General features: G+C 40.3%; 1 protein-coding gene across 1 annotated transcript; it reads right to left on the reverse strand.

Annotated features, from left to right (window-relative positions):
- Positions 1-3198: 3198 nt before the first annotated feature.
- On the reverse strand, positions 3199-10497 carry LOC139937124 (uncharacterized). The gene is made up of 4 exons (XM_071932130.1): positions 10278-10497; positions 7412-7867; positions 6658-7074; positions 3199-5809 (listed from the first exon to the last, which is right to left on the reverse strand). Exons 1-4 carry the CDS (start codon positions 10306-10308, stop codon positions 5745-5747), a joined length of 969 nt encoding a protein of 322 aa, XP_071788231.1. The 5' UTR covers positions 10309-10497; the 3' UTR covers positions 3199-5744.
- Positions 10498-13343: the final 2846 nt, after the last annotated feature.

Consider the following 13343-nt stretch of genomic DNA (forward strand, 5'->3'; position numbering starts at 1 on the left):
ACATGACAAACTCCAGAATATTCTTCAGTGATTTCAAGAATTAAGCCTTTATTGAGCCAAAAATTGCAACAGTAATCGTGTCTTCTTATAGCACGTTATATGCAGTACGCCGTGTTTGTTAACATTTTACCCACTACATGTCACGTGAGGCACGGAGCGCAATCGGTCTATTGATTGTGACCATGAAAACACCAGCTTTTAAGCACCAACACTGTAGCGCAGTGCGTAAGGTGCTGGGACTGTCTTAGCAACTCGGATCACCCGGTCCGGGTTCGAATACCGTCTGTCTCTAATATAGATTCAAGGCTTTTTGCTGCCCCTGATGGGACAGTGTGATTGGGATCTGCCTTGCTTTCTCCCCTAAAGGGACAGGGCCCGCGCAGTGGCTAGGGTTCGAGGCAGGGGGGATGTGCTTTGGGTCGGATGCAAATCCTGAAGGGTTCTATATGGCAATGGGGAGGGGCCAGTGTGTGCCATTAACTGAACCGGCGCCTGAATGCCTGACACTTCCAGAGCGTAACCTTTTATATTTTCCCACCAGATTAAATAGTTTGTATGATTAAATTTCTTGATTTATTTTCCCCCAAATATCTCTTATAGCTTTGCGGTAAGCGCTGACAAATCATAGGATTCGAACTGCCTCTAGCTACCGGGCAACCTCGGTAGTCTAGTTGGTAAGACACTGCTCTATAATATCAACGGTCCGGGGTTCGAATCCCACCCGAGTAACATGCCTGTTATATTTTTTTCACAGGCCTCGGAAAGTACTGAGTAAACAGTGCTAACACACATCGGTGTATGGGTAAAAACCAACATTAATTTTCTTTATATATTTGCTTATTTATTTATTTATTATAATGGTTATTATTTATCACGCATACTGGTATGACTGGTATCTGATCTCAACTGGGTGTTCCAACATTTGTTGTTTCACTTTAAGAATTTGTTTTAATGAAGACGGGTATAAAACTGAGATTGGGAAAATCAAATTCTATCCATCTCTCTCGCAAGACGCGCTACAGTTCTAGATGTGGTTTTCACTTTGATACACACACTTCCCTCCCCAATTAGTTCTGAATTTGCAGTGCGCCGTGTTTGTTTACATCCAATACCCACAATAGGTCATGTGACACTCGGAGCGCAATCGGTCTATTGTTTTAGTCACTTTGTAACTTCACGAGTTTTTCTGCTTTGATTCAAGCTTAACAATAATGTATAAAAAAATAAAAAAGGTTCTTATAAAGTGCATAGTAGGCCTACAATACATTCTCTTGGGTGAGTAAACAAGCAAGTTTTAAGTTTGAACTTAAATTGTTCCAGGGTGGGCAGTTTTTGATGTTGTTTGGAAGATTGTTCCATTGGAAGGCACGTTGACCGTATGATTTGATGAGAACTGGATACAGAGTGAGGAAGATCTTTGTTGCTGGAGCAAAGAGTCAATTGATGGATGATATTTGCTTATTAATTCTTGGAGGTAAACCGGGACCATTTCATGTGTGCATTTGTAGATCAAAACCATTATTTAAAAAGTTATCTGGGATTTTACTTGTAGCCAGCAGTGTAATAAGGCTTTTTAGAGGTATGGCGGCCGTGATAGGATTGGGAATGTTTGGTTTGGGTGGTTTGGGCGTATACAGACAAATTTACCCAAACCTTAGACCCAGTAACTGATTTGTACCTTTTTTTTCGAAATTTTGTCATTATCGGTCGTACGACCGATGTACGATCGACAAGGACAAAACATCGAGAAAAAAGGAGTACAACGCCCCAGTTACTAGGTTTACCCAAACCGTAGCATTGGGTCCGTCTTTTTGAGAAGGCTGTAGTGTTACAAGTTGTCTATGCGGCTCACATCACGAATACATGGATCAACCTCTCTGTTGTTGGTTGATCTAAATTTTGTATTCTGTCCAGTTTTGTGTAAGCTGAGGGAAGAGGCACACGACGTTATTTATTGATGCTTTGTCGTAGCATGGAGGTCCTCCATGATCGTAGTTAGATGTTGATCAAGGGTATTACCCAAATTAATGAATGACTCACCCATGTTTCTTCCACTCTCAGCTAACCACGCTGGCAATGGCACTGCGACCTCCGATCCCCAATTCCATTCTGCACGCCATCATGACCTGTCGACGAGGACGCAACCGCCAAACAGTGGTCAACCACTGCAGGACGAGTTCAGTTGTATCGTTTTGAGTGAAGGGACGACTTCGATCGACCCACCTGCCCTCTTGCACGTCCGTTTAGCCCCGTCCCCCGACTACTTAATACATGCTCCTACGAAGACACAAACTTGTCTATGCTCCATGCTTCTCCCGGCCTGCCATCCAGTCGGATGAATTAGTTCTGTATATGAGTAGGCCAATCCCCCTACCCCCCCCCCCAAATCAGCAAGTCCTGAAACAATGTCGTAAATTCGTGAACAACAACATTATTGTTAACCACAAACCATCGGTACTTCTTATGCTTAGAAAATACTTTGGTTCAGTCACCTGTAACATGCCAGAGAACATACCAGAGCTTGCAAACCGAAGGAATGTGAATCGTATTGTTGTTCAACAACTATGTGGTGTGTTTATTTCCAAATGGTACAATACAATAGATTGCACAATGACTGTAGAACTAAATCTGGCCAAAAGAATAAGCTCAGGACATACCGTATTTTCAGAACCCAGTTTGAGTTTGAGTTATATTTACAATATGTTAACAAGCCCTCTAATCGCCATTCTCTGGCCCGTTTCAGATGCTCTCTTAACACAAGCTACTTATTGAAATAGGAAGGTATATTGGTTAGAGTCAAGCCAAAAAAAATTCCCGCATTGTCACCTTGATGTTGAAACAGAAATCCATTTTTTTCTTGATTGCCCCTTATACAACGACCTTGGGCATATTTTGTTGGCTTATATTATTGATTATTACAAAGGCTTTGAAACTCTTGGCAGGGAAGACAGGTTTAAGTTTTTGATGGACACTCCCGATGAAGCTTTTATTATTTGCGTTGCCAAGTACGTATTTTTATTTACTGCTTTATAAAAGAAAAGAAAAATGTGTGATTATTTGTTTTTGTTCCAAGTTAAATTCCTTTCCGTATGACTTATTCATTCAATGTATTTTGTTTTTAAAATATTGTTACCCTCCCCATGGTTATGGGGTGTGTTCCAATTTGGAATAAAACATAATACAACACAATACAATTAATAAAAGGGCGGGAATTTCAACTTTGATATAGATCGGATGGTTGTTGCAGTTGCATTCTAACCTGAAGTTGCATTTTAACCATACATGCAAGTTTAAGATACAATTTTAAAAACTGAGAAACAAAAAGTCACACAAAATTCTGACATAGGGAAGCTTTATTTTATTTAAAAAATACAAACAGAGACACAGAAGCGAAGAACAAGCAGAACTAAGAGCATAGAAACCACCAAGGTAAGAGAGGACACTTCAACCTGTTTTGGGTAACTATCGTTAAAACTTGTTTTCAAAAAGACTGGCCCGATTTTAGAAAGCCTGCAGTAAGCACACAAAAAATGCTTACGCATTTACGCATAGAAAAATTTTTACCTGCTATAAAATATCATACAGTTTATAGTTTGGTGCGAGTGGTTTCACACTTGCTTGGAAGCAGAGTCAAGTTCTTGACGGTGCTTACCACTCAATTCTACCCCAACCTGCGCCTAATTTAATAGAGCTGCTAAGCACAAAAATTTGCTTAGCATGAAATTTCTGCCTCGATAAAAACCGGATTACCAACAACATTTCCACATGATTTTCAGGATGAGCAAACATCAGCTGAATACCTGTAACAAGCAATATCTAACAAATGGAAATTTGGATGGTAATCCTGTTTTTATCAAGGAAGAAATTTCATGCTAAGCAAATTTTTGTGCTTAGCAGCTCTATGAAATTGGGCCCATGTCATGAAAAGTGATCAATTCTACAGGCAGTAACATCATAGGCCCTTAGCATTAGATCTCTGATGAACGGCACATTGAAATATACCGGCCTGGCACTGATGCACCGACCTGTAATTGTGCTCAACAGCTCTTTGCTGTTGGGGGACAAACAGAAATAGGTTACCAAGTACAATTTGATATAAATGACATGAAACCATGCTATTCTACAAAGCAAGTCCATGTAAAGAAAACAATCTTAGAAGGGAAGGAACACTTTATTGGTAATTGTCAAAGACCAGTGTTCTCACTTGGTGTATCTCAACATGTGCACAAAATAACAAACCTGTGAAAATTTGAGCTGAATTGGTCATCGGAGTTGGGAGAAAATTATGAAAGGAAAACACACCCTTATTGGACGAATTTGTGTGTTTTTAGATGGGAATAGCTAGAAGTCTTTTATTGTTTTAGTGAGAAATTACCTCTATTTCAAAATCTATGCTACTTCAAAGGGATCCGTTTCTCACAATGTTTTATGCTATCGACAGCTCTCCAATGCTCGTTACCAAGTCAGTTTTGAAGTTAATATTTGTTTTGAGTAATTACCAAACGTGTACCTTCCCCTTAATGCTTTCAAGCTTCATGAAATTGCGCCAAAATGTATTTTTTATGCTATAGATAAATTCAACTATCATTGATGTTCACCACATCTCGAACAAAATATTTAAATTCTAAAGAAGAAGGGTAAATAATGTCTGTATATATTGTATTTCACTCATAAACAAGCAATGTTTGTCACAGTAAACAAAATGTTTTGTAAATCAGAACATTTTCAATTTTTTGTCCAACTCACAAAGTAAGTGTGTGATGCCTTTGTATTTTTGTCTTAACACTCCAATAAGGTGTTTAATGGTCTTGAAGAGTGCTCCTCCAGAGCCTCTGTTGACTAATCACTGTCCTCTTTCACAGACCAAGAGCAATGCACTTCAAACTGGAGACTTCCTTTTTACACCATTTGCTAGCTTCATTTATACCCAGATATTTGTTTATTAACAAAACGCAGTGAAGACATATTTATTATATTTTATTCCGTGCAGATTTTGGACTAGGGTCTGGCAGCATATATTTTGACACCGCGCAGCAATGTTTTTTTTTTTTTTTTTTTTTTTTACTGTCACTGCCAATTCCTGCCTTGAGTATAGGAGACTACCAAGCAGCGTGGTGTTCCCTCATTTTGCCAACCAAAATGTTAGTGCGCACGCGCTATGTGCTATTTACATATTTCATGGGAAGGGTCTGTTGCCAAAACTATCCCAATAAAACTCATCACAAAATCGATAAAATCTGCCATGTTTCCATCGTGGCTGACCATGTGTCCCAAATTGGATTTTGTTTTTGTCATAAAAAAAAAAAGAAAGTCCACTGGGAACACGCCTTAAATTGAACATTCATTTTAAGGTAATATTTTGCATTTTCAAACAGTGGTTTTGCTTATGTTGATTGATTTATAATAAATTTAGTTATTTGTTTTTCAACTTTTTTTTATGGAAACCTTCAGGTTGAGTCACAGTTCCACTTTTTGCATTTCCCCACGTCGTAGCCCTTTTTTATCCTTAGATTAAATTAAGTTCTGCTGAAGTGATTTCCAAAAAGCGTTTTTTAATTTTTATATAAAGTTTATTCAAGTAGGCCTAGTCCTGTTTTAACGGTTAAACAAGCAAAACAATTTTTTATTAAAGGATACGGTTATATCATTCATGCTTTAACAACGATTGCCGGTACAGTTTGAGAACGGACGTTCCAATCCTTCTCCGGCTGATCCCTGATGAAGAGTCCGCAACAAAGTGAAGTTCAAACCACCAAGTCCCTCCCGTATGGCCGACCCACACACCACAGGTTATCTCCCCTAAGTATGACTGAAAACAAACCATAGTATTTTAAGTGCACATAATATTCAACAACAAGCTTTTCCTTAAGTTTTACAACGTTCACAATGTTTGTCTAAAATGGCAACAGAAAATGAATTTAGAAGAACAAATCTAAATAATTTCTGCAACACAATGATATTCAAGTAGTTCTTTATATAAGCATCAATAATATAGCCACTTATAAAACCCTAAGGTGCTACATATTATGGGTCTCAGAACTCATCACTTCAATAACCTATCTTTTTAAAAAGATGTAACTCAGCGCCTTGAGTACCTTATTGGTAGATTTGCGCTATATAAGACTTCAATATTAGTATTTTTGTTATTGTTATCAATATCTCAAGCCCAATTTATGAAGCCCATATATATTGTGGCTTGTGTGTGGTTAGTTTGGGTTGGGTGAATTTATGGTTTTTATTTTCAGGTATATGTAGGCACTCATCCAGCTTCTCCTTTTTTTGTCCCTAAGTTTGCTAGCATGCCTGGAAGCTTGCTGGCCTCCCTGGAAGCTTAATTGCTAGCCTGCCTGCAAGCTTGCTTGAGAGCTTGATTTCCCATAATAAAAAAAGGGGAAAAAAGATGCTAAGCCTGCTGCAAGTAGCTCTTATTTATAGTAATTTGAAATAACGCACGCTCTTTGAAAGATTGCAGACATTTCTGAAGGGGTGGTTCATTAAATCAGAACACAATGTATACAAACAAATACTTATAGACAAATTTAGCTGCCATGTAGCAAAAACATGGCTACCTCCTGAAACGTGGTGGCGCTGGTGGTGCTATATCCATTTTGGGCAGGGGCTACATACCAACTCCACCAAGACTAAATTGTCTCATACCTTTGCATTCTTCTGCTTTACAACTGATCAACGAATCTTCACCAGTGGAAGTGCCAAATGTGTATGATGGGTTTGGACCACTTTCAAATTCCAGGCACAGATAGCTTAGCTCTCCGCAGCCAACATCCTCAATGGGGAATGACGTTGAGATACCTATGAAGTGCATACGACTGCCGGGAGATATCAATGGCTTGGACTGGTCATCAGCACTCAGGATCTGTGATTTTAGAGGTTTACGCTTGCCAGAGCCATCCATATTCTCGCTGCCGAAAATGTTCATTTTCCATAGGCCTGAACCTTCCAGCTCACTGCTCTCTGCGGCGGTGCCAACAGTAGCATAGATTGTCAGAATTGTAGGGACACCATACTTCATCTTTCCAACTCCGCGCTCCCAATCCAAGTCAGTAACTGTCACACCTAGAAATATAGATTGATTATTTATTTTATCATTGCAAAAAAAAAAAAAAAATAATCACCTCAAAAGAATAATTATATAGTTATGTAAAAAGTTTATTTCTTTTTGGCTGCAAAAGTTGATTCTGAGACAATTATTTCTCAGAGTATGCACTCCTGCAAAGAAACAGTCGCTCAAGATTTTCGGCGATGTCTCCCTCCAAAACGCGACCATGTTGGTTTTATCAAACGGTTCCAAAAACCAATGAGTATAGGCTAGCCCTATATAGGACTCTTCCTCTGCCACCAGGGCTACGTATAGGCCTACTTTGCCTTTGTAACGGTACAACCAATAACTTACTTTTACAGAAGGTATTTTCGACACAGCCAGTCAAAACTTTCCCTGTTGGTATGGCACTAAAAATGAACGGCAAGTAGTCCTTTTCCACTTCTGGGTTGGGTCCTTTGTTGAATTTAGCACAGATGAAATTGGCTTCTTCACATGTATGACCAGTCAAGTCAAAGCGATACCTGATATCCTCTATGGAGAACAGGCCTACAGCTGAAATCTTCAGGTCTTGTGACTGCTGTCCTTCGGTGAGGGCCTCCTCCATGACAGTGCCAGAGAGCTCGCCTGTACCGTCTTCATTTTCAGCCATCCACAGTCTCGTTGTCCAAAGTCCTTGTCCAGCAACACCGGTTACCTCTATGTTCCAGGCGAACATCACAACTAAATCTAGGGTAATCTCACTCACTTTACCCTGCTCGACATGGGTATCGGGAGGTACAATTGGAACCACATCTTCAACGATCACATCTGGAGCAAAAGTTAGTGGATTATTGTTGGTAATGTAAAGACTGTTAACTGCTTTCTGAGCCAGGGGGGAGGGAAGGATCTTCAGGAGCGTATGGGGGATTCGAACTCAACATTTGTTTTGTTTTTGTTTGTTTTTCTCCCCAGGGCCAGCCTTGTACGGCCAATTGCGATCCATTGAGTACCTAACTATTATTTTCTCACAAAGCAAATTCCAGTGTTTACAGAATGGTAACGTATGGTAGTTAATGACAACAAGCCCTTTTGGCCAGAAGCAAACTTTAAACTTTAAACTATAATTGGAATCTTGTGTATTCTTTTTTGTATTATTCTTTTTGCATTGCGATGTTGTTTTTTTAATAGGTTCTTGTGTATGTGCCAGTGTCTGTACTGTGCCTGTACAAAAAGGGTCCATGATTGCTACCACAAAGAAAAAACATAAAAATCGTCACAAAAAGTTACTTTAAAAAACTGTTTTATTGTTCATAAACATACTCTTATGGTTGACAAACAAACAATTATATTCCCAGGTGAATTTAAAGGGACACATTGCCTTGGATCGGTTGAGTTGGTCCATGCAAAGCATTTGCAACCGTTTGTTATAAAATGTATATGGTAAGAAAGATGTTTTAAAAGTAGAATGTAACGATCCCCACAGATGTGCCTCAAAATTGCATGGTTGTCCTTATATATGTTGTGAACTAACATGGCACGCCATTTTGTGGAGTCAAGTTATTGAAAAAAAAGAGTTGCAGCAGCTCCACTTCATGTGACTTGGTTTCATGGGCTTATTATGGGATGGATTGAATGAGTGGGGCAAATCTATCATTGGTTGGGAATCTTGACAGCAGTCCAACTTCTACCCATGTTCTCTGTTTGCGGCGAGGGGGACCGGCTTACTATGGGACGGATTAAATGAGAGTGGCAATCAGCCAATACACCGATCCATTACGCCCCGCCTCCTTACCAGTTGACCAATCACAACCGCGAAATCTGATCACCATTTGAACCGTTTGGTGATCTTTGCACTAACGGTTATCGGGTATCGCGGCTGTGATTGGTCAACTGGTAAGGAGGCGGGGCGTAACGGATCGGTCTATTGGGTAGGATTACTTTGAGAAGTATTCCAAGAAAATGATGTGTCAGTGTTTCCTATGTAGTTGGACAAGTGGATTAAATGAGAGTGGCAATCAGCCAATTGGGTAGGATTCCTTTGAGAAGTATTCCAAGAAAATGATGTGTCACAGTTTCCTATGTAGTTGGACAAGTTAATAGGAAAGTGTCCTGAAACTTAGAGCAAAACAACCGCAAACAAACAAGCGACTGTCGATCAGTTTCGATATCATCATTGACTGGGAATCTTGGCACAAGCTCAACTTCTACCCATGTTCTACCATTTTTTACTTTCTTTTTTAAACAGCGCTGTTTTTGTTTTTGTTGAACAAGAAATAAAGCTGATTGTGCATACGTTGCAATAGTCGGATTGCGCTACCAATGTTTACATGTGATCACGTGCCCTATAAAGGGTATATATAGAGTGCATTCGTTTAGCTTCCCTGGGTCGACCCCGATGTGGCGTATTTTTTTTTTTTTTCAAGGACGAACGTGGGCACACAATTACCCCACGTTCGTCCTCGAACCTGAAAAAAAACCCCAGACACATCATCACGTGAGCCTTCCCGTGGTGTTGTCGGTGCACCTCGGGCCAGCCCCAAGAGCCCCGTCTGTGGATAGGGTCAATTGGGGCTGACCCGAGGTGCACTGACGTCACGACGAGAAGGCTCACGTGATGATGCGTCTGTTTTCTCCAGGTGGAGCGTGGGTAAACATCTGCACACGTTCGTACTAGAAAACAAAATAGGCGACTTTTCCAGGACGAACGTGGGGTAATTGTGTGCCCACGTTCGTCCTGGAAAAAATAAAAAATACGCCACATCGGGGTCGACCCATGGAAGCTAATCAAATGTACCCATAGAAAAACACAGCTACACAGTAAAGACATGGGGAGACTCGTACCGATGGCTGTATTTGCAATAAATAACACTTTGAACTAAAAACGGAGTCCTTTTTATAAAGTTGAATATTGTGACATTGATTTAAATCACATTTGCTGTTTGACGTTTCCAGTATTCTACTACAAAAGGAGGTTTATTTTGAGAGTAGGGTTAGACTACGTAAATTACCTAGGTTTGAGCGAGCTCCTCACGCGCCGTGGATTTTGCGTTGTGCACGGCGTGGAGTTGGGCTGTGATAAGGGAGATCACGAAGTTGTCCGACTCATAGCTGGCAGCTACCGCTTCCAATCAAATATTGTGAAGGTGAAAATAAAGGGATTGCAGCTTCATAATGAGATTTTTTTTTAAATATTGGCAGTAAAATCATTAGAATGAGGGCAATGTAAAACCACACTTACCGTGCACAAACACATGACATCGTATGAACATTCTCCTGGAATTTCCTATTTGGTTGAACTTTGTTTACCCATACTGGCATTGTTCAGCCATCGGTAAGGTCTCACATGACAAACTCCGGAATATTCTTCAGTGATTTCAAGAATTAAGCCTTTATTGAGCAAAAATTGCAACAGTAATCGTGTCTTCTTATAGCACGTTATATGCAGTACGTCGTGTTTGTTTACATTTTACCCACTATATGTCACGTGAGGCACGGAGCGCAATCGGTCTATTGAATATGACCATGAAAACACCAGTTTTTAAGCACCAACACAATAGCGCAGTGCGTAAGGTGCTGGGACTGTCTCAGCAACTCGGATCACCCGGTCCGGGTTCGAATACCGTCTGTCTCTAATATAGATTCAAGGCTTTTTGCTGCCCCTGATGGGACAGTGTGATTGGGATCTGCCTTGCTTTCTACCCAAAAGGGACAGGGCCCGCGCAGTGGCTAGGGTTCGAGGCAGGGGGGGGGGGGTGGGGATGTGTTCTGGGTCGGATGCAAATTCTGAAGGGGTTCTTGAACCGGCGCCTGAATGCCTGACACTTCCGGAGCGTAACCTTTTATAATTTTCCACCAGACTATTAAATAATATGTATGATTAAGTTTCTTGATTTAGTTCGGGCAACCTCGGTAGTCTAGTTGGCAAGACACTGCTCTATAGTTGCAATGGTACTGGGTTCGAATCCCACCCGAGTAACATGCCTGTTAAAAAAATTTCACAGGACTCGGAAAGTACTGAGTTAACTGTGCTTATTACACACATCGGTGTATGGGTAAAAACCAAAATTATTTTTCTTTATATATTTGTTTATTTATTTATTTAATATTGTTATTATTTATCATGCATACTGGTATGACTGGTACCTGATCTCAACTGGGTGTTCCAACATTTGTTGTGTTTCACTTACAGAATTTGTTTTAATGAAGTCGGGAATAAAACTGAAATTGGGAAAATCAAATTCTATCCATCTCTCTCGCAAGACGCACTACAATTCTAGATGTGGTTTTCACTTTGATACACACACTTCCCTCCCCAATTAGTTCTGAATTTGCAGTACGCCGTGTTTGTTTAAATCCAATACCCATTAGGTCACGTGACGCACGGAGCGTAATCGGTCTATTGTTAACTCTCAAAACTGACAGTCAGCCTAATGTCTCTTCACTTCTTTAAAATTCTAAAAACAGCTTACAATAGTTGAGGACTAAAAAAAACACATAATACATTAATACAAATCGTACATAATTATAATCAACGGCGGCTTCCAGCATTGGTGCCCATTTATCGAGCCTTCAATGTGTGCTTGGAATATCAGGAATTCTTGAGAGAATTGGGGGAGGGGTGGGGGGGGGGGGTACTTACGTACAAAGAGGACAATAGTGTGCTGGTAAAATCGGGAACAATGGGGATTGGTGGGGGGGGGGGTACCCTCTGCCCCATGGGCATGTCATGCTTTCCAACAATGATATCACCCTGGAGGGTTACCCTGTAAACTATTGCCTACACTCATTGAATTGTTAGGAGAGGGCTCAATCTACTTTCGACAGTCGGCGGGTCCTTTTCGAAAAACGGCTTTTGCAGACTCTGACTTACAGTAGATGCTTCTTAAAACCAGCGTTGCCTGCATAGTCGCTTCATAAGCCCTGACCAGATTAAAGTTGAAACCGAAGCCAGAGCCAAAGTTACCATGTTTCTGCTTAGGTCTAGACCTATAATCTAAAGGACAGACTATAATAAAGTCATACATAGGAAGGTGGTATTATCAAAATGAAGCCAAACATTTTATAAAAATGTAACGCCTTCTCCCAACAAACTAGTAACTGCAGGACAAAATTCTTAAAAGGGAAGAATAATAAAAAGAAGTGCTATTATGGCAAAAATAATCGCATTTAATCTGTTATATGACTATCTTCTTTGCCACCCCAGATCTTCCTTCCATGTCCGGCTCGCCATTCTCGGCATCAGCGGTCGGGGACGATCTCCCCTTCATCCTCCAAGAACGCCTCGTTGGAGATACCATTGTCCGGAGCGTCAACCCCGGGCTCTTGTGGCTCATCGGAAGGTGCTACTACCGGGGCGATCGGAGGCTGGACCCCGTTCCATTCGGGGTGTTGATCTGCAAAAACATGGCACAGCATTTTTGTTGCTATTTAATGTCCAATTCTTATACTAAGTTTAACATTCCTATATGACCTAAGAATGGCCGCCGAGGAACTTTCAACTTGTACGCTTAGTTTTTAGCACATTTTTGCTCATTAAAGATTGCCTAAAATAAACTTTTCTCCGTTTACTCTTTCATCCCTCTCAGTAATAAGACGAACATACCTGGTTTGGGCGGCACCATTCCTCATGTATTTCATGTATTTCGAGAGCAGGAAGGATTCCATATGGTCCGCCAAGCGGACGCCCCCAGCGGCAGAAGGTCGTTCGTCCAGCATTTCCAACGCCACGGTATTCTTATGAACTGGAACCAACTTGGATCTGGTTTCAACAAAGTTATTCCAAGTTATTTCAAAAGTTATTTCAAATTATTACACGTTTTTTATATTGTCACTGACGTCATGAAGTTACAAAGCTTGAAAAGCATTTCTTTTGTAAATAAGATTTACTTTTGCAACTGAGTGATACCTGTGAAGATTTATAGTCAGTACACCTTATTAGTTCATAAAGTGAGTGAAACGCATACAAAGTCAGTGAAATAACGAGTTACAGCACTATGGCCATTATTCATTAATAATAATTGTATTGAGAAAAAAACATTGATTGAAGTTTGTTTCTTTGTTTCTGTACACCATTGGAATCGTTACAATTGCAGTTGGTAAAAGTGAGGATACCGCCTAAAATAACCTGCAGATGTACACATTTTGTTGGTTCCCTGCTAAGTTTTGGTTTAATAAGTTAAGTGATATATTAATGTACAGGTATTTAGATCTATAGCCCTGTATGGGTTGTAACATAATTAACAGAGTTAGTCGGCTCAAGTAGGTTCTGCGTTTTCATACAGCACTGAGAATGAGGTTGCCACTT

This window comes from Asterias amurensis, chromosome 5 (assembly GCF_032118995.1).
Source record: "Asterias amurensis chromosome 5, ASM3211899v1".
Classification (NCBI taxonomy): Eukaryota; Metazoa; Echinodermata; class Asteroidea; order Forcipulatida; family Asteriidae; genus Asterias; species Asterias amurensis.